Below are 25,616 nucleotides of genomic sequence, written 5' to 3' on the forward strand. Positions count from 1 at the left end.
TTATTTTACAGAGCTGGCTACAGAAAAAGATAAAACAGCCAGTGTGGATAGGAATGAAATGGGAAACATCAGCATCTGAGTGGCAGTGGGCTGATGGATCAAGAGTAAACATAGCTCTGAACTGGTAGAATTTCCTAACTTGATTTTATAACTTACTAAATTCTAGTGTTTATATGTCTCAGCCTTAAATTAAAGAATTTATTTGTCAAGGCCTTAGCAAAACAAACAATTCTTTCTAAAAGTTCATGTATTTATTGTAATGTTTTTCTTTTGAATATTTAGATTAATAAATTTATTTTAGGAACTTAAATACTTCAGTGATCACATCCTGTGTATGAATAATCAGAAGTATTCTAGTGCAAGCATTTTCAGACTCTGAGTTGCAGCTTGTAAGGGTGAGCTGCTACCTGGCTGCAAGATGCTTTGTGTACCTGCACCTCTGCAGGTATGGGCAATCTCAGCTCCTGTTGTAGCTGTTGGCTGCTGACCAGGACACTACTTCCCGTAGGTCCCATTGCCGGGAACAGAGATCTGCAACCAATGGGAGCTGCAGTTGCCTGTAGCTGCAGAGGTGCAGGTACACAAAGTGTCTCGCAGTCAGCTAGCAGCTTGAGCTTATAAGCCGTGACCCAGAGTTTGAAAACCCATGTTCTAGTGCAGACAGAATAAATGCATTCAGATAAGTCCCTTAAGTTGTGTTGTCTGCAATATAGTGCAAAGGTTTTTATATATCACGGCTATGGGCTTCCATCTTTGGATGTTCTCTGTGTGAAAATAGCAGCACAGGTGATCATAGGTCTCAATTATAGCCTAGGGTTTGGGCTCTGACATTTGGTTGATAGAGGAATCCAGAGTTTGGAGCACAAGTCTATAACTCTTGTGAATCTAAGGAGGACACAAAATCAGCTGTTCAGGGACCTCATGCCTCTATCTGCCCTGGTTCCCAGGAGAGCAGGACTGTCTGTTTGGTACCTATCTCCTGCACTTGGGACATTACTTTGACTTTTGGCAAGACTTGTAAAGGTGTTTAGGTGCTCAACTTTCAATGATTTCTAGGAGTTATATGCTTAAATGTCTTTAGAAACTTGGACCTTTGCAAAGAATAGGATTTAATGGTGTTGTGTCAGAAGGTGTTAACCAACACATTTTAACTAACATATTATAGATACCTGGTGTGGACTTTAACACATGATGCTCCTTATCCTGACCAGTTTTGTGTGAATTACAGTCTACACTGTTTTTAATGAACTGGGCATTTAGAATTCATTAGATAAGACCGTCTGCAACTACATCTTTCAGTTCTAGTGTGGGCAAAGTGAAAATGAATTTTGTGAGATAGGGACTCCCAAGGAAAGTTAATATTGCCCTATGTGTCTATTAATTTTCCTCTTCTGTTTCTTTTGGTTGCAAGGGTTGATATGTTCTTTCTATTCCCTTTCCTAATTTTTGTCATGTTTCATGTGTGGTACTTTCTATTCCTCTCTTTGTGACACACCTTGTAGTACTTGCACATACTTTTTTGTGCTATAAATTGTAATGTACAGCATCAAATGTACACATTTTGCTTATCTACTACATGGTAAACCTTATCCTTTGGTCTTGAAGCCTTAACCTTTTGGGTTTTGTTCTGATTCAGCTAAGCAGTGATGTTATTGCAGTAATGTTGGAGATTTTCTTTTACTTTTATTATTAAATCTAATTTGGATTTTGCTTTTACTTTAGGTTAAATGTACATAGGGATGCAACCGCAAACTGTGTATTTCTTCAGCATAATAAAGTAGCTTTAGAAGCAGCTAGTTGCCTTTTAAAATACCATTTTGTATGTAAAAGAAATGAAGGTAAGTAACAGGATGCATTTTCTCTGTTCTTTCATTTCTTCTTTTGTTTCTTCCATTGTTTTTATTACAGTGGTTCAGGAGTTTTTTTAATGAACTTATTCCACATATAAATGCAAATTTTACTTTTTTCAAATATAGATTTTTTTGGGAAACAATGGTGTTATCCGTTCTCTCAGATAGGTTCTATGAAGGATGATCTACTTAAAAAATTTTAATCAGCAGTGTAGAACACCTGAATGAGTACTATACAATCTATTTGAAAAAGATGATACTGAGTCTATAAACAACAGTGGCCTGATTTTCTTTACATGGTAGTTTAATTCCATTGACTTTACCTGTCATCATCAATTTACACGGATCTAAGAAAGATCAAAGTCAGTACCAACACATTCATAATTTCCCACTTCCATTTTTCATGTGGAATTAGTACAATTGTATGTGCAATTAGAAGTCTGAACTCCCAAGTGAATGCACAATCATCAGATTTGTTCCTGTAGCTGCACAAACTATTTTAACTTAGGCATGCAATTGGAAATTTGTATTTTTGGGTATATGTTTTTTGGCCCTTTCTTTGAGAGGATTACTAGGATTGCTATATCAGTTATTGCAGTGGATTTCTAGGCTCTGTGCTCGAAGATTAAGTATAAAGTACTAGATTTGATCTTGGGAAATATGAATTCAATTCTTGGCTCTGCAACTGGTTTATTGTATTATCATCATCAACAACTATGGGCTCTACGCCCATTGGTGTCCAATGTCTCCCTCACTATTTCCTTCCATCTTTCCCTGTTCAGTGCGGAGGGGCTTAGTTTCTGTAGACTAGCTCCGCACCAATCTACTATATCATCTACCCATTCTCAGTGGGATCTGCCTTTCCCGTTCGAACCATCCATTATGCCAATTATCAGGGTCTTAACTTTTTGCTTGTTGTTCATTCTGCTGATATGCCCAAATAGCTGTAACTTCCATTGTATAACCTTCTGCAGTAGGTTCTCTTTTGGCTGTATCTTCCTTTATAATTCCTCGTTGGTAACTTTCTGCATCAATCCTATTCTCAGGATCTTTCTATAACAACTCCTCTTGAATGCTAATATCCTTCTCTTCGAATCTTTCATTATCACCGATGTCTCATATCCGTACAACATGCTGCCAAATACACACATTTTCAAGGCGCTCAGCTTCGTTCCTAAACTAATTGCTTTACTTTCCCAGATCTTATCCATTGCCTTCAAACTCACTCTTGCTTTCACTATTCTAGTCGCTATTTCCTTCATACAGTCTAGATCATATGTCATGTTGCTCCCCAAATACGTGAACTTCTCTATGTTCTCTAGTTCGATGCCATCTACACTGATCTTCCTTCCTATTTCCTAATCTCCAAATACCATTGTCTTTGTTTTATCGATATTCATAATCAGTCCTTACTGCTTCCCTTCCTCATTTAGAACGTGCACCGTTCTTGCTAGCTTCTCTTCATCTTCCTCAATAACAACTATATCATCCGTGAACCTCAAGTTGTTAATTCTCATCCTGTGCACTGATATCCCTTCTACCTCTTCCTTGATCTTGTCTCTCTAAGTGTTTGATGAAGCTACTCGGTGATATCGGATCTCCTTGTCTTTTACCTCTACTTGTTCTAAACCAACTTCCCAACTCTTTGCACATTCTCACCACTGCCTTCGAATTATCGTTGATATCCTTCAACAACCATATCAGTCTGCTATCCACTCCATACGACTCCAGCACCGTCCAAGTCACTTTCTGATCTATACTGTCAAATGCCTTCTGAAAATCGACAAAGCAGTTGTAGATATTCTTGTTCTTTCGCTGAGCTTTCTGCGCTATCAATCTTAGTGCCAATATCTGCTGTATTTCCTAAATCCCTCTTGCTCATCCACTAGGGCTGTGTCTAGACCGGCAAGTTTTTCCGCAAAATCATCTGCTTTTGTGGAAAAACTTGCCAGCTGTCTACACTGCCCGCTTGAATTTCCGGAAAAGCACTGACGATCAATGCTGCTCCCGTTCGAGCAAAAGTCTTTTTCCGAAAGACTTTTGCGCAAAAGGGCCAGTGTAGACAGCACAGTACTGTTTTCTGCAAAAAAGCCCCGATCGCGAAAATGGTGATTGGGGCTTTTTTGCGGAAAACCACGTCTAGATTGGCCACGGACGCTTTTCCGCAAAAAGTGCTTTTGCGGAAAAGCAATCCTGCCAATCTAGACGCGCTTTTCCGAAAATGCTTTTAACGGAAAAGTTTCCCATTAAAAGCATTTTCGAAAAATCATGCCAGTGTAGACGTAGCCTAGATGTTCTTCCATCTGCGATTTCAGTCTCTCCATCAGTATCATCATCAGTACCTTGCCTAGATGACTCGTTAAGGCAGTCATACTGTAGTTCTTGCACTTCAGCGCATTTCCTTTGTTATGTATTGTCACTAGCACAGATCTGCCTTTGGTTAAGTCACTTACTCTATGTCTCATTTCCCCTTCTACAAAGTGGAAAATAGGTATTACTGTTTTTCAAGGATATTGTGAGGATAAATTCTGGATAAGCAGTCAGATATTGTCTATGAAAATGGAAACAGTGATAAGCAGGGCTTGACAAGCGGCAGCGAGCCCTGCTCTCCAGCTATGCGGTTTGTCACGCTGCGCATACACAGACCGCGCTGCGCATGCGCTGATTGTGCTGCAGCGCCGTGCCGGGCTAAAATCTACTCGCCACGGATGAGTAAATTGCCCTAATTGTCGAGCCCTGGTGATAAGTACCTATCTTGTATAACTCTGGAGACTACTGGGAGCGTTGGGAAATGGCTCAAGGTGTCTATTTATGAAAGTGCTTCCTATTTTGTGGTGGGAGTAATTGTATCTGCTGTTTCGTTATGAGATATCTTTTACTTTTCTTTTAGATGAAGACATGTTTCAGTTTTATGCAGAACATGTAATAACACAAAGACAAAATCTGGTGCCAAAAGTATACCCTTCTCTTGAATCTGCTGAAAATGCATGCCTATATGAGAAAACACACTGTACTGGAGTAGTCCATTCACAGAAACGGTATTATTTGGTTAGTGGAACGGAGGTATTTAGAAGCTCTAAGAAAGCTGAAGCATTATACCTTAAAACTGGTAAGTATTTACTGTGTGTGTGTGTGTGTGTGTGTGTGTGTGTGTGTGTGTGTGTGTGTGTGTGTGTGTGTGTGTGTGTGTGTGTGTGTGTATTTCTAGCTGCACCCCAGACTTTAAGAGCACCCTTTATTTTATTAAATCCTCACACTACGTAACAACAGTCAGTTAAAAAAATACACGTTAATGTGCCCCCTTTTTAAAATAGTACTGCTTGTCTTTGATCTCCCATTATTGTTGTCTGACAAAAATTTCCTATTTATGAAATGCCCTTCAGAATGAAAACTACTTTCTTCAAGAAATGAAAGGCTTAGCTTACTTTTTAAAGATACTTTCTTACTTTGAGTCAGATCTTCATGTACACTTGAGCTTTGCCAGACATGTGAAAGGAGGAGGCTGTACATGTCTCTGGCTGTATTTTTCCCCTGCAACACAGGGACATTTGGGGTTCTTTTTGGCTTCCTGAACAAGTTAGATTAACTTCAGAACATTTCAGTTGGTGCCAGAAGTCTTGGCCCACGATACAGAATGCAGCATTTTTTGACACATCTCTGGATCACTCACTATGCTGAGGATCAAGAATAGGTGCATAAAGTTCTGCTTGCTGCATGAACCAACCAAGTATTCCCCTACCCACTGCTGTCAGAGCAGGTACTGTCCATGTTATGCTGCTGCAGTGATACGTGCGAGGGAGATCTGAGCTCAGAACTAAGAAGAAAGGGTGCTTTTACAAACATGGGAGATAAAGGAAAAACTGACCCTTCTTTCTCTAATACACTGGTGTAAACCTGGAGATATTCCATAACTTTACAGGAGTTACTCCTGGCTTCTATCTGTATAAATGGGTATCCAGTCGTATATGTCTGTAGAACATAGACTGAATGGTAAAAATAAACATAGCCCAGTGAATAGAGAGTATGGTGTAAATAGACACTGATGCCACATTTTACATAAAAGCTAAAATTACTCTTTACAAAGATTATCTTTTTTCTTTTAGTGAGGCTGTTGCACCAATAGGCTGAGGTGGATGTATTTTGGGGAGCAGTCCTTTATTGATGTATGTGTGATTTTAATTTATGGGGTAGGTGCTCAGACCACTCAATATGAGCCTGTATTGTATTTTTAAAAACTGAATACATTTTAAAGCAATATTTTGTTTTCTCTGAAATGGTGGAGATAAATGAGGGATTGAATATTCTTTGCACTCTATCATTTAACTCTGGAACTTCCTTTGAGGCTGCCAGCCAGGTTATTATGGCTCAGATTGTCAGTCTGTTTGCCATCCATGCACCAACCGTCTTCCTTGCAGTGGTGTTACTGGACATTGTGTAGGCACTGCCGGCATTACATGTAGCTTACAGTCTCGGGATCCGCAATGCTCTTCTAGTGAAGGTACAGAAAGCAACAATTTGAAAAATCATATCCTTATATTTATTGAGATCCCATTGACTTTTTTTATTTCCAAAGTTGGGCATCATAACGATTTGTCCTGTTCAGTTTCCAGGCAGTTATGCCCCCAGAGGCCTCATTGGCATTATTTTCTGAAAGCGTGTTATTATGTAGAAGATACTAAAACTAAAACATGGACTGAGGCCAGAAGCATGTGTCACAATTTTAAGGAGACAGACCTTGCTAAAATTACAAACAGTGCAGAAAAGGTACTCTGTCTAGATTTTCCTTTCAAATTGGGGGATTTTGTAATTGTGAGGGGATTTTTGTTTTTCTTTAGATCAGAGGGGGGCAAAATACAACCTGGTGAGAGACTTAGACAGGCTTCCTGCCTGTCCTGCCCCTTTATGCCGCTCAGGGAGGCCAGCTGTGTAGCCCATGTGCCTCTCTGCATGCTTCCCTACCCCAGCATAATTCTGCAGCTCTTATTGGCCAGAAACTGGCCAGTGGGGGTTGCCTGTTTGCAGGGCAGGCAGCACGTGAAGCATCCTCTCTCCCCCTCCCCCCCCCCGGGCTTGGAGCGCTCAGAGCAGCACATGGGCCCTGCAGCTGGCCGTTCTGAGCAGAGTGTAGGGGAGGGACAAGCAGGGAGCCTGCCTGAGGGACCTGCTGGGCTGCTGTCTGGGAACCACCTAGTTAAGTGCCCTAGCCCCTCTCTTCCCCCGACCCTCTGCCCCGCCTGCACTCATACCCTATGTACCCAAACCCTCTGCACCCCCACTCCTGTACCCATACCCCCTCCCAGGCCCAGCAGCCCAATCCTCTGCCTTTTGCATTCCTTCCTATACCCCTTCTCCAGTCAAAATCCTCTCTTACAGCCATATTCCCTTCCAGATTCTGTTCCCGAATCCTTTGCCCCAGGTCATAATTCAAACCCCTGTACCCCCTCCTGCATCCATGCACTAAGTGAGAACCAATGTTCCCTGTAAGCTGTACACTTGGGCAGCCACCCAGGATAATTTCAAATGCCTCCCAGCTTATTAGCAGAGTTCTCACAGCTTGTAGCATGTATTTCTATTGGTGGTGCACATCTGCACATACCTTGGTGCTCATAACAGAATTTATTCTGCATGTAGATTAAAAAAATTAGAGGGAACATTGGTCTGAACCCTGCACATAATTCCTTACCCCAAACTCTCTTTTGCTCCAAACCTCCATCTAAGATCCCACAACTCCTCCATTAATACCATGGAAGCGTGCAGCCCTTGACTATTTACCAAATTCTTGGCCCCTCCGATCAAAAATTATTGCCCACCCGTGGTTTAGATACGAGATCTAATAGAGCAGTGTTTCTCAAACTGTGCTCTGTGGAGCCCCAGAGCTCTGCGAGACATCTCCAGGTGCTCCGCGAGGTTGACAAACTGGAAACATCAATAGGTACAACACATGCAATCAGTGGACTGCTGGGGCTCCGCATAAATTTTTATGCATGTAAAGGGCTCCGGAGCCCAAAAAGTTTGAGAACCGCTATAATAGGGAATGCATTGTGTGCTGTGTTTCTGTTTATATAGTTATAAGCTGCTGAATGATTATGCTTTCTGATTCAGTAGGTTTAGTCATTCTGCATTTGAGGAAAAATGGCCTTAGGTGACTCTTACTGTGGCTCTGAGTTGTGCTGACTGCATTGATCCCAGAAGCAACTGTGTTGACAAGCTCAAGAGGGTGTCATATTGCCAGGGCTTTGTAGACTGGGGAGTATGGGACCTGCAGCACTGGGAGAGCTCAGTGGACTCACCCACACAAAAGAAAAAAGCTAGACATTTAATTGAGCCATGTACCATAAAAATAAGGAGGAAACAAATGCTGTGAGTCACTTTGCCCTGGGTGCTAACTGGACCAAGGATCCTACATGTTTATGAATGAAGAGCGAAATGGATAAGAGGCCTAAGAACAAGTATAAATGGATTGTTTTTGCCTTCTAGGCTTGGATACAATTTAAAGGGGAGAACAGCTGGATAGGTTTGACGTATAAGAAAGAAGACTTCAGATACGTGTGGGTCGATGGCACTTCTACTGGGGCTGAAGGTGCATGGTGAGACTAATTTTGACAAATGCCATTATTTTAAATGCAACAATAGTCATTAGAGAGAATCTGCTAAAGAAAATCATTGAGCCCATCCTAGTCAGGACAGAATACAGATCCTGAATAGAGGGAATCTTGGGTACAAAACCAGTACCATGATTATAGCTACAATTTCCTTAAATAAAAATGCCACATCCACAAATCTGTAGATGCTGCAGTTGGCCTCATTCAGTTTTGCTGCTTGGTTTTTCTCTGTCTCCTGGCAGGGTCATGAAACATAACAGGAGGCACACGCTCACTAAAGAAGACTGTGTAGTTGCCTTCAAGCATTATCTTTCCCCAGTGGATTGTTCCTCTCTGAGGAAGTGGATATGCAAAAGAGAGGGAGGTAAATTTTATTGCATCTGTGACTTAGAGCCCTCATTTAGGGCTCAGTTGTCTGTGTGTAAGAACAGGAGAAAAGCTCTGCTGCCTCAAGGGGGAGATTCAGGAGAAATGGAAATTGTTTCTGGGCCTTGAGGAGGATGTGGGGTGGAGTGCTCGCCTTTAAGGTTATATGAAGTAAACCTCTCTGATTGCTCAGTAAGTCGCTCCAATTCGACACCAGTGTAACTCCATTGATTTCATTGTAAGTAAAATGATGACCCTGATTCACCATTTCACTGTACTGCATTTGAACACCAGAGTAACTCCATTGAAATCATTCAAACCGGTCTCTTCACTCCATGCACATTCTGACCCTGTCATGCAACAGTGTGTGAAGTAAACCTTAGTGGAGTTACACTGGGGTGATATTTTATTAAGATATTGGGTTCTGCAAGTTTATTTCATACAATTTAAAAATTATTGGCAAGGCTGTTCACATGTTGAGGAGCCAGTTTTGATTCTCAGTGGAGTGATCTGGTTTAAAGTGGAGTAGTGAAATGATAAATCAGGGTCATCATTTCACTAGTCTTTGTCATTTTAGCCCTTTAGGAACTGGATTTTTCAGAAGTGAGGAACATTTGCATCATCTGTTGACTTGAATGAAAATAATACTTTGAAAATCCAGAGCTAGGGAACTTGCTTGCTAAGATTCATCTCCAACTTTTCAGCTCCTAGTAGAGATCTTTAATAATATGACTTAGGCCAAGTCTAACCTGCAAATTTTTGTTATATTAGTGTTGGTTAAGGATGTGATTTGTTTTAAACATTTCTGTAATTGCAAAAGCCCTATTGTTATATTGGGATGTAAACCCTTTTGCTGGTATGGGTTATTTTGCTCAGGGTGCCAGTAACAGCTATAGCAGAGATGGGCAATAGCTTTGGATGGAAGACCACACCAAGATTTTGGTGAGTGGTCAAGAGACACTTTTCTATGGAGGAGGTGCAGTGTCTAGAATGAAGGTTGGGTGCAGAAGGGATCTCATGGTAGGGGACTGGGGTGCAGGAGAGGGTGTGGGATCTGAGAGGAAATTTGAGTAAAGGAGGAGATTAAGATTTGGGACAGAGATTTGGGGTTCAGGGTCTAGGAGGGGTTTGGGTGCAGGAAAGGATTCTGGCCTGGGGGAGGGGTGTAGAAGGGGGTGCAGGGTCTGGCCTCCCAGAAGGTTGCAGAAGGTTTGGGTGATAATCTGGGAAAGGAGGGGGTGGTGGCCTGGGACAGGCAGTTGGGGGAAGGAGGGTCTGGGGTGCCAGAGGCATGCTGCGGCTGGGAGGCACATATCCTAGGTGGCTTTCAGCCAGCAGCCCTGAAGGACCTTAAGGCAGGTTCCCTGCCTGCCACAGTCCCAGGCTGCTCAAAATGTCCAACTACTTCCTGTGGCTCTCTGCTCCAGGTGCAAAGCTTTCTGTGTTGCCTCCACCTCCCAGCAAAACCTCTCAGCTCCCATTGGCCGTTTTAATAAATAATAATAATGCTTTATTTGGTGACTTCTGCTGCTTTGCAAGGAGCCTTAGGATTTTATCCTACATGCATGGGGAAGAGCTATTCTGAGAAGATTTGCAGCTTGTTTTCCTGCCATTGCCCACCCCATCCTGTATATTCATATGTTCTAAATTTCATTTAGTATCATCATGCATTTTATTTCTTTTCTGTTGATTTTTACAGCTGTCAACCTCTTTACAATCCATGAGGGGAGAGCTTTGTATTCTCCTTATGTACCAATATCAAATATATATAACACTTTAAAGAAAGCTAGAGATACCTGCTCAGTCCTCCAAACCTGCACTGGGGTAGTGGCAATGGGGGAGCACTATATCTTACAAAGTGGAATGGAACTGTATAACAGCAGGAACAGTAGCGTGAAATCCTTTATCAAATCAGGTATTTCAAGCATTTTTAGAGCTTAACTCCCCTCCCCCCATAATCCTACAGGGTAGGAGGATGGAGTGGGTTTTTGTTCATGTGAACTGAAAACAGAAGATAAATGTAAAATAGCTTCACAGTTTTAGGGAGAGGAGGATGTGAATCATGCCTAGCAGAAAAATTAAAGGTTTACTTCATCTTTAACTAAAACGAAAAACATAGCAGGATGCTGCTTGTGTAGATGAGTAATCAGGTTGCCAGCTCCCAAAATCATAAAATAAAATGAGCTAGCATAAACCCATACAGGAAGATCCAGAAAGCAAGGTTTTGAATGCTGTGTCTGCTTTAAAACAGAGTAATCATTTCCTTCCCCTCGGCATGTGAAACTGCTAACTGTGTGCCATGCTCTGGAACCTTTATTTTGATGAGCATTTCCATCCATCCATATGTAGTGTTATCTGCCTCCCCCCACCCCACACATACACACACTAACAAGAAACAGCCTTGTTATTGCTCTGACAAAGTCCTGGGTCAAGACTTTTGTACACTGGGCTGCCTTTTCACTTCAAGGCAGATATTTTGGAAAGCTCTTACTGGAAACTAATATTTTCATGATATTTTATCATAGGGATGGCTTTCTTTCCCCTCACCTGACATCTTGCTTGTGTTGACTTGCATTAGAAGCTGTAAACATCAGCCAATGTCCCAGAAGGCACACTCTTAATTTCTACTAATGGTTAATGTGTTTGGGGTGTACCTGCTCATATGTGGGGACTCCAACATTTTTATCTTTAATTACAACTATGCAAATAACACCACATTACTAAAGCAAATTCTTATATTTACAGCTGTTCATCTCTATTATCGTTGACTTGTTCACTTTTCACAGATTGCATCTCTGGAAGATTTGGGCTTCAGTGTGAATTTAAGTGTCCACCATGCCAACAGGGTATGGTCTGCAATCCATACACAGGGTTGTGTGGTGACACTGTGTTTTGCAGTAAGGAGAGTAGTCCTATCCCCTGTGAAAAAGGTGAGCCTGTGTAACATCCATCGGAGAGAGAAAGAAAACTGTACCTATTCACAGACCTACTTGTGCAGAGACTTGTCTCTTTATTCATGTATGTTATCGTCACCATTCACAGCAACTATAAACACAACAGTGATGCTCTATATTTACACCAGTGTAAATGTGGGGAGGAGCTCCATTAAAGTCATTAGATTGACAGTATATAACACCTAGGTCTCAACTACATTCCATTTTAAAATAAACTTTGCAGTTTTAAATAAATAAGAAAATCCCCATGTTGTTGATTTGTATTCACTGTGAGCTGTAATGAAAAGTGAGTTGCCACTTTGAGGCAATTTTGAGAAATTCTGTTTAGACTTAAACCAAAACCTCAAATCTAAACAGCCCTTAACTTCAGAGGTGTGTAGATATCGGAGTTCCTCTCTAAATTCAAATTTTAGTTAGAGATCTGATATCCAGAATCTATGGGGTGTTTGAACTCAGATTTTGTGGCTTGAGCCCTTGTCTGATGTGATCTTCCTAGTATTTTACAAGTATTAAAAGTTCTAAAAGAACCTTATACTGAAGAGATCCTATAACAGTCTTAAACATGCTACACCATAGTGATCCTTCCATTAAGGCAGTAGCATCATATAGGGATGAAACCAGGCCCACACATGTGTATGCTGATTTTTAGGGTCCATATTTGGTGGCAGGTGCCCAGTTGAAGATGGGTGGCAGTATTGGCAAGGCAGCTGTTACTATATCTACACAGCAAAGAGACAAACCTGGCTGCATGCAAGAGACCTATGCCGGCATTACAGGGACACAGATCTTCTGTGGCTGTCTAGTCCTGAGGAAAAGGTATACTGGAATGTCAGTGAAGGCCATATGTAGTATGTGTACTTACCTTTGTAAATCTCAGTTCCCATAACTACAGAGAAATGTCCTTGAATACCTAGAGCTTCAATTTAGAGAGATTTTGTATATTTTTAGGTAACTCTATGCCTTTCTCTCATAATTCTGGAGTAATGTTCTGCAGAATCTCTGGTCTTAGAGACTGGGTTACTTTTTTAAAAGCAAGTATAACTTAAAATTCGAGGGAGTGGAGTTTATGTAATTAAATCTTACTACGTTAGCTATCCAAGGGTATGTCTACACTATAGCACTAATTCGAACTAACTTAATTCGAATTAGTTAATTCAAACTAAGCTAATTCGAATTAGTGCATCTAGACCTAAAAACTAGTTCGAATTAGCATTTTGCTAATTCGAACTAGCATGTCCACACTGAGTGGACCCTGAACCGAGGTTAAGGATGGCCGGAAGCAGTGCCAGCAGGGCATCAGAGTAGGACTTAGAGCGTGGAGCTTCTGTCTCAGGCTAGCCGAGGGCTGTGCTTAAAGGGTCCCGACCCCCACCCCGGACAGACAGTTCTCAGGGGTTCCCCGCCTGCAAAGCAGTCCTGGCTTGGAGTGCCCTGAGTGCCTACGCTCGGCACATCACAGCACTCGGCCATCAGCCCGGCTGCACTTTCCGCAGGCTGCCATCCGGGGGGGGTGTAAATCGGGGGGCTGCAGGAGAGCTTCCACCCCGAGGAGCCCGCAGAGCCACCCCAGTCCTCCCCATTGGGGGTTCGTACCCCATTCCTCCCTCACCTCCTTCCACTTACCCCTCCCAAACCCCCTTCCTGATGTACAAAATAAAGGACACGTGTGTTCAAAAATAGAAACTCTCTTTATTTAACAAAACTGGGGGGGAGGAGGGATTAGCCTCTGGGGAGACTGGGAAAAAGAGGTGAGAGAGGGAAGGGCAACTAAAATGATCAGGGGTTTGAAACAGGTCCCATATGAAGAGAGGCTAAAGAGACTGGGACTTCTCAGCTTAGAAAAGAGGAGACTGAGGGGGGATATGATAGAGGTCTATAAAAGCATGAGTGGTGTGGAGAGGGTGAATAAAGAAAAGTTCTTCATTAGTTCCCATAATAGAAGGACTAGAGGACACCAAATGAAATGAATGGGTAGTAGTCTTCAAACTAATAACAGAAAGTTCCTTTCTTCACAAAGCAAATAATCAACCTGTGGAACTCCTTGCTGCAGGAGGCTGTGAAGGCTACAACTAGAACAGAGTTTAAAGAGAAGTGAGATAAAGTCATGGAGGTTGGGTCTATGGAGTGCTATTAGCCAGGGGGTAGAAATGGTGTCCCTGGCCTCTGTTTGTGGAAGGCTGGAGATGGATGGCACGAGACAAATGGCTTGGTCATTGTTTCGGTCCATCCCCTCCAGGGTCCCTAGTGTTGGCCACTGTCAGCAGACAGGCTACTGGGCTAGATGGACCTTTGGTCTGACCCAGTATGGCCATTCTAAGCTCAGGGCTCAGGGTCGGGGGTCTCACTGGACCACCCCAATTTTCATGCAAACGTGCTCCTGGGTGGCCAAGCTGGCAGCTATCCTACCCTAGACGGCCACTTTCCTGTGCCTAGTGCAGACGTCGTGGATGAGGTCCACGATCTCCGCACTAGAACAGGTGGGCGCCCGCCTCTTGCGGACCCGGGCAGGCTCCCTGGAGCTGCCAGCCTGGTCCCGGCAAGAGGGGGAGGGCTGGGTGGCAGCGGGTGGCTGGTTCGTGCCGTGCCAGGTGCAGGGTCTGCTGGCTGGGTGCTGGCAGGCTTGCACCTGGCACGGGCACCGTAGCCAGCCCGTGCGCCTTTAAGGGCTCCAGGGCCGGGAGGGGGGGCAGACGAGTTTCCCTGGTGGTGCCCAGAGTGGCCACCAGGGAAAGCTGGGGAGGGCTAGCCTCCCACTAGTTCGAATTAAGTGGCCACACAGCCCTTAATTCGAACTGCTTAATTCGAACTAGGCGTTAGTCCTCATAGAATGAGGTTTACCTAGTTCGAATTAAGCGCTCCGCTAGTTCGAATTAAATTCGAACTAGCGGTTTGTATGTGTAGCTCCTATCAAAGTTAATTCGAACTAACGTCTGTTAGTTCGAATTAACTTTGTAGTGTAGACATACCCCTAGTTACTTATTTGGCTCCATTGTCACTGAAGCTGAGCACCTTACAATCTGTCATGTATTTATTCACTGTGGCAGGGCAGTGGCGATTATCCCCATCATACAGACAGGGAACTGGGGCACAGAATGATTAAGTAACTTGCCCAGGGTCATATAGGAAGCTTGTGGAGAAACATGGACTTCAACCAGGGTCTCTAACTCACATGTGTGTGCCCTAACCAGCAAACCATCCTTCCCAGCATGGGTGGGGGGTATAAAAAACAGGAGAAGGCAATGCCTTCTCACACTGCCAGCCTGGGCCATGTTGAAGTCCACAGAACTTTTGCCACCAAACTTCTGGCAAGAGTTTACGTCCTTGATGGAGGATATTGCAAGGGGATGGAGCAGATGCAGCAGCTCATACTTTAGCCATGGGATTGGAGTGGCTATAAGAGAGAGCTCCTGGATGCAAGTGTCAAGGCTACCTCATGAAGTTCAACAGTCCATATAGGGCTTACCATTTGAAGGGCCAACACTGTTTTCAGAGAAAATGGACAGGAGACTCTAGTTTGAAAGACTCCAGGGACACTTTAAAGTCTCTGGGAATTCATACCTCTCCACTCCAGCGTAGGCACTTCAGACCTTAGCCCTCATCCCACACATACCAGTCCTTGAGCTGCTGGGACTGTTTCCACAAAAGGAACTGCAGTAGCAGAAAGAGGCAACACCTGTCCTCTTGCCAGAGCTCTGGCCAGCCTAAGCCTTCCTCGGGCTCAAAATAAATCTTTTAAAGGCATGGTTGAGGATGGCATACCAGATCCGTCACTGGATCCAAACTATCTTTTTCCTCCTGACTGTTGGGAGGAAAACCATGGTTATTTGGTTGTTGAAGGGCCTGGGCAGTTTATATCCACAGGGACTCAACCTGGTTCTCTCAAGTTTGATAGGTCTACCAACTGAACCCCTACCCACATGCTCCCTGTTTTACCTCTTTTACAAAGTGGCTTTCCTAATGGCCAGAATCTCGGCCAGGAGGGTTTCAGAAATCAAGATCCTAATATCAGAGCCTCCTTCCCTCCCAATACAGTTAAACTCTGATGGTCCGGCACTCCTGATGGTCCGGCACCATCAGGAACCCGGAAGTGCTCTGGGCAGCTAGACCATTGGAGCTGCTCTGCCCCCAGCTTCCCCGATTCAGCTGCTGCTAAAACTGACCACCGGCTGAATCGGGGAAGCTGAGGGCAGAGCAGCTGGAGTGCTGCCGGGTAGGTCCTGTAGCGCTGCCCCTCGGGGCTGCGGGACCAACCCGGCAGCACCCCAGCTGTCCCCGGTTCAGCCGCTGCTGAAACTGACCAGCGGCTGACTCCAGGAAGCCCGAGGCAGAGCTGCTCTGCCCCGGCTTCCTGGAATCAGCCGCTGGTCAATTTCAGCAGCAGCTGACTTGGGTACACCTGGGATAGAACAGCAGGGGTGCTGTTGAAACTGACCAGCGGCTGACTCTAGGAAGCCCGGGGCAGAGCAGCTCTACCTCGGGCTTCCTGGAGTCAGCTGCTGATCAGTATCAGCAGCGGCTGACTTGGGGACACCAAGGAGTGGCGCTGCAGGACCACCCCAGCTGCTCTGCCCCAGGCGTCCCCAAGAGCAGCGGGATGCTGCCAGATTGGTCTCGCCGTGCCAAGGGTCCGCGCTACTAGACCAACCCGGCAGCACTCTAGCTGCTCTGTCCCAGGCGTCCCCGATTCAGCCGCTGTTGAAACTGACCAACAGCGGCTGAATCAGGGATGTCTGGGGCAGAGCCGGACTATTGTAATGGGGGGCTATAAGGGGGGTGATGGGGGAGATGCCACCCCAGACCCCTCATAGCCCCCCCTTCCGATAGTCCGGCATATCTGATAATCCGGCACCCCCTGGGTCCTAAAGGTGCCGTATTATCGGACATTTACTGTACCATATTCTTTAAGGACAAAGTGCAGCTAAGACTTCACCCTTTCTCAGTTACACATCAGTCAAGACCTAGTTGTCCTGGTGTTTTATCCTAAGCCACATTCCAGGACTCAGGAACAGAGACTCCACACTGTGCAGGATGTTAGCGTTTTACATTGAGAGAACAAGGCCTTTTAAAAAGTCAGTCCAGTTACTTGTAGCTGTTGCAGGTAGGTTGAAGGGCCAGCCTGTATCCTCTCAGTGGATTTCCTCCTGGATAGTCTCCTGTATTTGTGAATGGTACAGTCTTGCACGAATCCTTGCACCTGCTTTCACAACACATTCTTCCAGGGTGCAAGCCTCATCCACAGCATTCCAAGCACAGGTTCCAACTCAGAAAATATGCAGGGCAGTGACATGGCCGTCTATCCACACATTTGCTGCATATAATGCAATCACCAGTGACAACACAGTCTTTGGCAGGGCAGTGCTCCAATCAGCCCATGACTCTGACCCCACCTCCTTAACCTTAGGCTTGTGAGTCACCTTATTGCAATGCACATGTACAAACACTCAAGAAAAAAAGGTTATTTTTTCTTTTATTCTGTGAGATGCGTTGTTCACATCCATTCCAATACCCACTCTTTTTCCCCTTTGTCAGAGTGACAGCGAGAAGGAACTGGGGGGAGGGGTTGGCAGGTCAGCAGAGCTCTATATTAGGTGCCATATCTGAACCACTCCAGGGGGCACCTAGGCTGACCTGACAGATACTGCTAGGCAAAAATCTTCCTGCTTCCATGTGCACACGCATACGCATGCCTGATTTGAATGGACATGAGCAAACATTTGAAGAAAAACAGTCATGAAAAGTGAGTAACTGTTTTTTCTTTCCTTAGAGGTAGCTGAATTAAAATTCATGTAGATTGTAAAACACTTAGCTACTTTCATCCCAAAAGATTCCTGTTTAAATGCAAGGCTGAAACACTTTCTGTTTTTATACATAGAAAATCTTCATTGTCAAAATAAAGTCATCAAATTAAAACAATTTACTTGTACTACCCATACCTTCTTGATATTAAACATGGCCCAGAGTAAAGTACATGTGTATTAAAGGTGTCTTTGCTTTTCAGGTCCGCCCAAACAGTAAACTGCTGTGTGAACTATATTGTTTGAACATCAAAATGACTGTTTAGGCAAGGAGTAGGCGGTGGGGCGGGGAAGAATGTAATCTTGCAGCACATTGTCGTCTCTATTCAGGGTTTTCCAAAAGAAAAGTTCCTTCTTTTATAGCATTGAATCACATTTTGGTTATTTATAGGAATGGCTGGTATCTCAACTCCCCAAGGTGTCATTCTGGACGGGCCTATATGGGTTTAGATTCTGTAGAGTTTTGCAGTGGTCGAACAGTCAATTCCCGTTTACAGCCTCAAGATGGTGAGTTGAGTAAGCAAGTGCAGCCTAGAATTTGAGTGTTACAGTGTTGTGTGTGTGTGTGTGTGTGTGTGTGTGTGTGTGTGTGTGTGTGAGTTGAGTAAGCAAGTGCAGCCTAGAATTTGAGTGTTACAGTGTTGTGTGTGTGTGTGTGTGTGTGTGTGTGTGTGTGTGTAATATATATATAATGTGTGTGTGTGTGTGTGTGTTTGCAAGTCTGTTCAAGATCTCCTCCTAAATGTTAAGAGCCAGGACCACCAAATTTGGTAAGTAGCTTCCTCTTATCCTAACTTAAACCAAGGTCAGGGTTTGGTTATGCCAGAAAAACAAGATGTGCCTGGAATTTGATTGTTTTCTATAATCAGGGAAAGGGAGGGGAGAGGGAGAGGAGGAATGTGATCCTCATGGTCACCACTAGAGGCAGCAAGTGCAGGAAAGACCTATCCTGCAGAGTCACCACTGGGGGCAGCTGCACCATCAACAGAGTGGTGGGCTCACCATCTTGCCTGCTACTGGCCTAGGTAAGTAGCCTCTCCAACTCAAACCCCTCCCTGGGGTCAGGCAGTGTAGCCCTGGCTGCCTCCTTCAGGACTCACCGGTGCCCCTCCCTCCCCCACCTGCACCTGTGGCATGCCTGGCAGGCCCACGGCAGGCCAGCCTGCATGGCTCCCCCTCTTCTCCCTCTCCTAGCCAGCTCGGGGAGCACCAGCTGGGGAGGCCTGCACAAAACACCCTCCCCCAAGGCCTGTGCAGCCCTCTGTTTCTCTCCTGCCCCAGGTTGGATACAGGGAGCGCCAGCAGGGGAGGCCTGTGTGGGTCCAACCCCTGGGATAGGCCCACTCCCCCAACAGGCTGCCCCCTCCTCAAACCCTTGCACCTGGCCAACACTAACCTCAACCTTTGGCCCCAGTCTGGCTCCCTCTCTAACCCCAAATCCCAGGCTGCCCCCTTCCCCAGGAGCAGGGCTGCCACCCTAGTCCCAGACCTAGGTAAGGCTGCTAGTTTAATTATATTTAAAATGCAAAATATATTTGGCTAGACTTTCTGCTGAGGAGTGATTGTACACATTCTGCTGTCTTAAATAAATGGGCAGTTTCCATCTCCTACCAGTTTGCAGCCTTCCCGACAAATAGTTACTGGACTTATTCCTGCCCTTATTTTCAGTGTCCGTAAGTGATTCCTGTTGTTAGCTTTCTGGTAGAGTCATTCCTGATTTCGATGGCTCTGTCAGCTGTAGCATTAATTTCATATTTTGCACTGCTTCTCTGCTGATTCATTTAAAATGTATGGCAGTGGAGGAAAGAAAAAAAATCAGCCTAGAAAAGCAGATTCGTATTTGTGAAATGTTAGACTCTTTTAAGCCCAGCTCTGCTCTCAGACATATGCACAGACCTTACAGCAGGACTGGATTGCACATATGTCATATAGAGAAATGTGTTAAACAACATTAGGGGCCAAATTGGACTTTTCCTTCCTTACTAAGAGCTCACAAGAGAAGCCCATTTGGGTGGGTTTTTTTTTAAACACTAGTGGGAACCAAGTGATACCCCAAACATGGGAGTTTGGTGCCTAGTTCTCACAGGAGTATTTGAAAACCCAACCAGCCAACTGACATCTTCCGGATTACTCGTGTCAGTAACTACTCAACAGAGCGACCAATAGAGTTACAAACCAATCCTCTGTGAAACAAATCAAAGGTGAATCAAAGTTTCTAGCATAGCAGGTTTCTTCTGTTACTAGTGTTTCAGAGCATTCATTTTAGAACTCTGCAGTGTGCAAGCATAATAAGGCAAGAGAAAAGATGGAGCAAGACAGTGTTTTAAGGGCACATTGATTACTAAGAACACTTGGCTAAACTTTATTTAAAGAGACTAAATAAACTTCCCAACTAACTGGAGTGGAAATACAATGTCATGACTTTAGCAATAACAGCATAGAGGAAACAGTGAGGCTGTGTCTACATTGGCACCCTTTTCCGGAAAAGGGATGCTAATGAGACCAGTCGGAATTGCAAATGCTGCGGGGGATTTAAATATCCCCCACGGCATTTGCATGAACATGGCTGCCGCTTTTTTCCGGCTCGGGGTTTTGCCGGAGAAAAGCGCCAGTCTAGATGGGATCTTGTGGAAAATAAACCCTTTTCCGGAAGATCCCTTATTCCTACTTTCAAGCAAATGCCGCAGGGGATATTTAAATCCCCCACGGCATTTGCAATTCCGACTGGTCTCATTAGCATCCCTTTCCCAGAAAAGGGTGCCAATGTAGACACAGCCTAAGACTAAACCTGGCTTTGGTGCTTTCACGGGTTAAGTGTAGATTAATGGGAAAACCATGTAACCACCTATACTTTTGTTTCCTTGAGGTTGTCTGTAAGCAAATGGGGTACAGGTGCTAAGTGTTACGTCCAACTTAATGCTCCCAAAGGCTCTTTGACAGCTGTTAGCTGCTTTCGGAAAGCCATGTGGATTTGCAAGAGAAAAGAAGAAGGTAATCTGAATATATTCACAGCTATCTTACATTAGGAATTAACAAGGTTTCTCGGTGCTTGCATTACAAGATTTAATCATGTTTGAACATGTTTGTGAGCTGTCAAGTTGCATGATGCTAGGATGGGACAACTATTGTATGTTGAGCATAGGGTCTACACTTAATTGTGGTTCTTGCATTGGGCATGTAAGTGGGAAAGAAGGCATCTCTCTTCTGCTTGTGCACCCACCTGTGGGTCAGTAGCACTCTGACCTGAACTGCTATCACTATCAGTGATCTCACTATTCCTGATAACCACAGTTGCAAAGAAAATCATATGAACACGTAAGGGAATCTTTTCACTTATTCTAGACTAGGGTCACATTTTGTTCTCAGTTACATTGTTAAAAATCAGCTGAAATAAACGGAGTAACTCTGGATTTATATCATTGTAACCAAGAGCAGAGATTGTGTTTAATGCCATTGTTGATGGGAGTCATTCCCTGATTTAGAGTTTAAATGATCTTTGCTTTGAATGGCATATCAGTCTATCTTTCTTGTGGTTTTGATTTTAGGCTTCTAGCTCACGTATATGGACTTTTTTTTCTTTTAAATAATTAAATAAGAAAGATTGTTTAAAAAAAAAAACAGTCTCTGCTCCAAACACGTAATGTTTATGTTCTAGGAACTGTGGATTTCCAGGCGTTCCAACAGTATTACTTGGCTGGCACTTACACATCAAATTCCACACAGCAATCATTATGGGAAGCCTTCCAGCTCTGTAGATTTCAACGAAGCATTTGTAATGGAGTTGGGATGATCAAAGGAGAGTACAGAACTATATTTGCGACGCAACTTCTACTCATCAATGGAGCTCCAGGAGATAAAAGCACTGCATATTTGAAATCACGTATGCCAAAGTATTGATACTTTTTCCTTGTGGATGATGTACCTTTTAGCTCCTTCTTGGATCTCAGGAGAGCTTCTTTTTGCAAGAATCCTCTTGAGACCACAGTATTGGAAGCGAGCATTGTATTGACAATTTTTACCAATGTTTAGCTTGCCCTGAGAACAGTTATGCAGCCCATGTCTCTAGAGAACTAAAGAAGCATAATTAATACATGTCAATGCTGTAAATTTAAAAATGTTTAGGAATGCCCTGGAATGTAAAGTTCTTCTTATGTCTAAATAATTCTGTGATAGCAATAGTTTACAGTGATAGTGATACAGCCATTTGAAAAGCCAAATCAGTTGAATGAGTTTTGCAGTTCTTATGAGCACAGCATCATTGTGTGTGTTAGCAGAGAGCAAGCTCCCTGGACCTTTCCCTGCCCACTAAAATGAAACAGGCATATGGAGCAGAGGGTTTGTTGGGGCGGCATATACATGCAAGCTATGAGAGTGTCCCTTTAATCTCTGGCTGTAACCATGTTTTACTAGCCAGAAACAGGGTTTAGTGTTATCCCATTACATAGCAAATTGTTACTCTTGAGATGTGAAACAAGCCTGGAAAGAAATATTCTAGATACACATTAACTATGCCTGTGTCTTCTATTAATTACTTCTCTTAGTTGTAGGAGTTCTACACTGGATCCCCTTGTGTATTATGCTGTGGTTTTGATGATAAATTGTAGCCTTCCTGTGTAAATGAAGTCTGTGCACATTTTGGGTAAGTCTAGACTACACGATCTCCGTCGATGGAGCCATGTAAAATAGTTTATTCGGCATAGTTTATTCATGAGGCATACCGGAGCGGTCGACAAAGGCTTCCCTTGTTGACCGCGCTGCATCTGGACTGCTGCGCTATGCTGGATCAGCTGATCGTTGGCACAGCACGGCAGCCATTTTTATTTTAATGAAGCGGGGATTATTTAAATCTCCGCTTCTTTGACTATTCCGAATAAACTATTTTACATGGCTCCGTCGATGAAGCCATGTAGTCTAGATGTAGCCTTTCATGTTCGAGGCACTAATTGGTTTGATTTAGATGCTTGCCTCCATTTTAATTTCTTTGGCTATGTCTACACTGGTAATTGAACAACAAAAGTTTTTTCATTCAGAGGTGCTATCTTCTTCCTTTTGAAAGAACAGTTTTGCTGTGGCAAGTGCAAGTGTGAACAGCATGGTGTTGGCAGAGGTGCTCTCCTGTCAACCACTTGAATGTCACTTGTTTGAGGTGAAAGTATTTTGTTTGCAAAAGAGCTGACAAAGAGCAGCTTTGCTGCCTGACTTTTAGTGACACAGCTGTGTCGACGTGGCCATCTTGCTAAAACTGTGTAATGTGGACAAAGCCTATAATCTCTCTTCAACGTCTGTTTTTGCAGCTTGTGCACCAGGATACTATGGTCCTGAATGCCAGGGTAGTTGCACCTGCAATAGAATTGAAAACTGCAGCCCCTTCACTGGAGAATGTGCAGAGAATTTACAGTGTTCACAGGAATACATGGCACAGCAATGCCAAAAAGGTATGTGATACACAACAACTGGGAGAAACACTTTTGACTTATATCACAGTGGAGAAAGGAGAGCTGCTAGCAAAGAGAGTAACAGAGACTGACTTTACTCACAATCCCACAAATGTGATGTAAAATGCAAAAAGGCAACATTGTGCAGAAGACATAGCAGAAAATTCCTTGGTTGCATTGTTGTTTTGGTTCTCAGCATGTTTGCTGTATGAATGCTGTAAAATGCAGTCTGTTTAGAATCATAGAATCCTGTAATTGGAAGGGATCTTGCGAGGTCGTCGAGTCCAGTCCCTTGCCCTCATGGCAGAACCAAGCACTATCCCCAGAGCATTTTTGATTCCCTAAGATGATTGATCATTGGGTCAGCCATTGAGTAATTGTGCTGATTCTGTTAGAGGAAGCAAACCCAGGGGAAATGTGTTTAAAACCTTCTTTCATTGCTGGGTTTTGTGCCTCACTATGCACCAAGACTTGCTCTGATTTGCAGCATTTGAACCGGTGTGAGTTGTATATAAACAACGTAGCAATTTAATGTCATGTGACATTGCCACTTGTGTTATTAGCTTCAGTGTGCGCCAAATAATCCTTCGTACTTTTGTGCAGCCACTCATTAGAGGGTCTGAAAATATTTTATGCTCATCAGTTAGCTCTTTTGCCATGCGTAAGTATTAATATCCCTTATATAATTATAGAATGAGTAACAAGCATGCAGTGGTTAAGAGAGAGACAAGTTTGGTGTCCCACTAAAAAGCAGTGGTAAACCCAGGAATAGTATCCAGACTATGGCTCTAAATACTAGATGGTACCAATTCCTTCTCTTTTTGTACTGTACTTTTGCAGTGAATTACAATATAATGTGAAAATAGTTTCACTGAAAGTTGGACAGGTTTCAGTGAACTGATGTTTGTCAAAGAGATATTCACTTTATAGACAACTTCCAGTCTTGAGATACCACCATGTAGCAGTCTAAATACAGGGCCTGATCCAAAGTCCATATGAAACCAATGGAAAGACTTGCATTAATCTCTGAGGGTCTGTCTACTCTGCACCGTTTTTCTGGAATAATGGCCATTATTCTGGAAAAACAGTACTAACATCCACACAGCAGTTGTGTTATTTCGAAAGAAGATCAAAATAACGGAGGGCTTTTTCCAACGTTAGTAGATCTCATTCCACAAAGAATAACTTCCGAAAAAACACTTTTGGAAGAGGTGTGTGTGGATGTTCCACTGCTGCTATGTTGAAATAGCTCCTCACCAGGGCTCTAAATTGAAATAGTGCATCCACATTAGGGGAGCCTGCTTTGGACTAATTTTGAGACTTCCCTGTAATGTGGATGCTCTATTTCAAACTAAGCTATTCCGGAAGATACCTTTTGAGTTTTGGAAATAGGCATGTAGTGAGAACAATTAAGCTTTTATACAAAGAAGCAGTTAATTTTGTTGGAATCATCAATGGCTACTAAAGCCAGATTTCACTGTGTTGAGTAATGGCATTGTTTAACAAAGGTCTGGGGCTACTGTTTCCAAAAGCAAGACTTTTACGAGTGTTCTGGTTGTTTAAAATGAAGCTGTTTGTTCCTCAGGAGTGATCAGTATGAAATGCCCAGAGGACTCTGGATGGTGGTATTGGAATGGCAGCTGTTATTATATAGAAGAGACTAATAGTTTGACCTGGCTGGAAGCTAAGAATTACTGCACTGCTTATAATGGCACTGACCTACTATTGCTGGATAGTGCAGAAGAAAAGGTAAAGTGTTTCAGTTTATGCTGTATTAAAAACGTGATTTTTGATTGACAAATGTCACCTTGCAACTCCAGAGAGCAGCTCCCTATTTGTCTTCAGAGTCATAGATGCATGGTTTACAGAGAAAGCCAGGCTTTCATAGCTGTTAGAGCAGCAGATCTAATTTACTCTTGCTCCATTAGAGCAAGAATTGCCAGCTGAGTTGTATTCTACTAGCTGAGCTTCAGTGAATGATTATTGATGATCCTGGGTGTGCAAACTTCTGAAAACATTTTCACAGTTTTGTGTTGGATGAGTCTGCAGGAGTAAAATATTGCTGTTCAGTGAATTTCAGAAATGGGCTTTGTGCATTGAAACATAAGAAAAAAATTCAGTTTTGCTAATTGTGATCCAGACATTCATACACTTTTGAATATGTGAGGTTTCCCAGTTTTAACTGTAAAACAATTCTTCTAACACAGCCAGAATGCTTTTCATGCCTGAAAGGGTGATTCCTCCCTATTATACCTTGTGTGTTGCCTAATGCCTAGCTGGAGTACGATTACTGGCTTTTAGAGTTTGGCCTGAAATACCATTCTGTTATGGTGCAGGATACAGCAACAAATGGCTTTTTAAAATGGCATGTGGAAAGACATCAAGCCAGATCTTACTTAAATAGCTGTACACAATGCTCATCATTGCAGTTATTCCTGATTTACAGTGACTGTGTTTCCAGTTTGTCCAATGCAAGGACTTGCGGGTACAGCATGCCGGTGGCACGCTGAGATGAAGGAGATTTCTCCTCATCCTCTTTCTGGTGTGCTGTGCTTATGCTCTTGAAATACTGCACCATTAGGCGCACCAAGGTAGATATCAACATCACAACTGT

The 25,616-nt window shown here is 43.5% G+C and overlaps 1 protein-coding gene across 2 annotated transcripts in view; it reads left to right on the top strand.

The window, feature by feature from the left end:
- The window catches only part of LOC106732388 (uncharacterized), a 135,373-nt gene that overhangs the window by 73,147 nt on the left and 36,610 nt on the right, over positions 1-25,616 (top strand). For both annotated transcript variants that reach the window (XM_025187467.3, XM_075900291.2), the window contains 15 exons: positions 12-124; positions 1,723-1,838; positions 4,741-4,959; positions 6,193-6,348; positions 6,454-6,614; positions 8,328-8,437; positions 8,695-8,816; positions 10,518-10,733; positions 11,605-11,748; positions 12,422-12,588; positions 17,959-18,074; positions 20,434-20,558; positions 21,223-21,447; positions 22,862-23,002; positions 24,588-24,751. In XM_025187467.3, coding sequence (XP_025043252.2) covers positions 12-124; positions 1,723-1,838; positions 4,741-4,959; positions 6,193-6,348; positions 6,454-6,614; positions 8,328-8,437; positions 8,695-8,816; positions 10,518-10,733; positions 11,605-11,748; positions 12,422-12,588; positions 17,959-18,074; positions 20,434-20,558; positions 21,223-21,447; positions 22,862-23,002; positions 24,588-24,751 — 2,295 coding nt within the window. The remainder of the gene's footprint in view (positions 1-11; positions 125-1,722; positions 1,839-4,740; positions 4,960-6,192; positions 6,349-6,453; positions 6,615-8,327; positions 8,438-8,694; positions 8,817-10,517; positions 10,734-11,604; positions 11,749-12,421; positions 12,589-17,958; positions 18,075-20,433; positions 20,559-21,222; positions 21,448-22,861; positions 23,003-24,587; positions 24,752-25,616) is intronic.

Source organism: Pelodiscus sinensis, chromosome 16, assembly GCF_052426305.1.
Source record: "Pelodiscus sinensis isolate ZL-2025 chromosome 16, ASM5242630v1, whole genome shotgun sequence".
Lineage (NCBI taxonomy): Eukaryota > Metazoa > Chordata > Testudines > Trionychidae > Pelodiscus > Pelodiscus sinensis.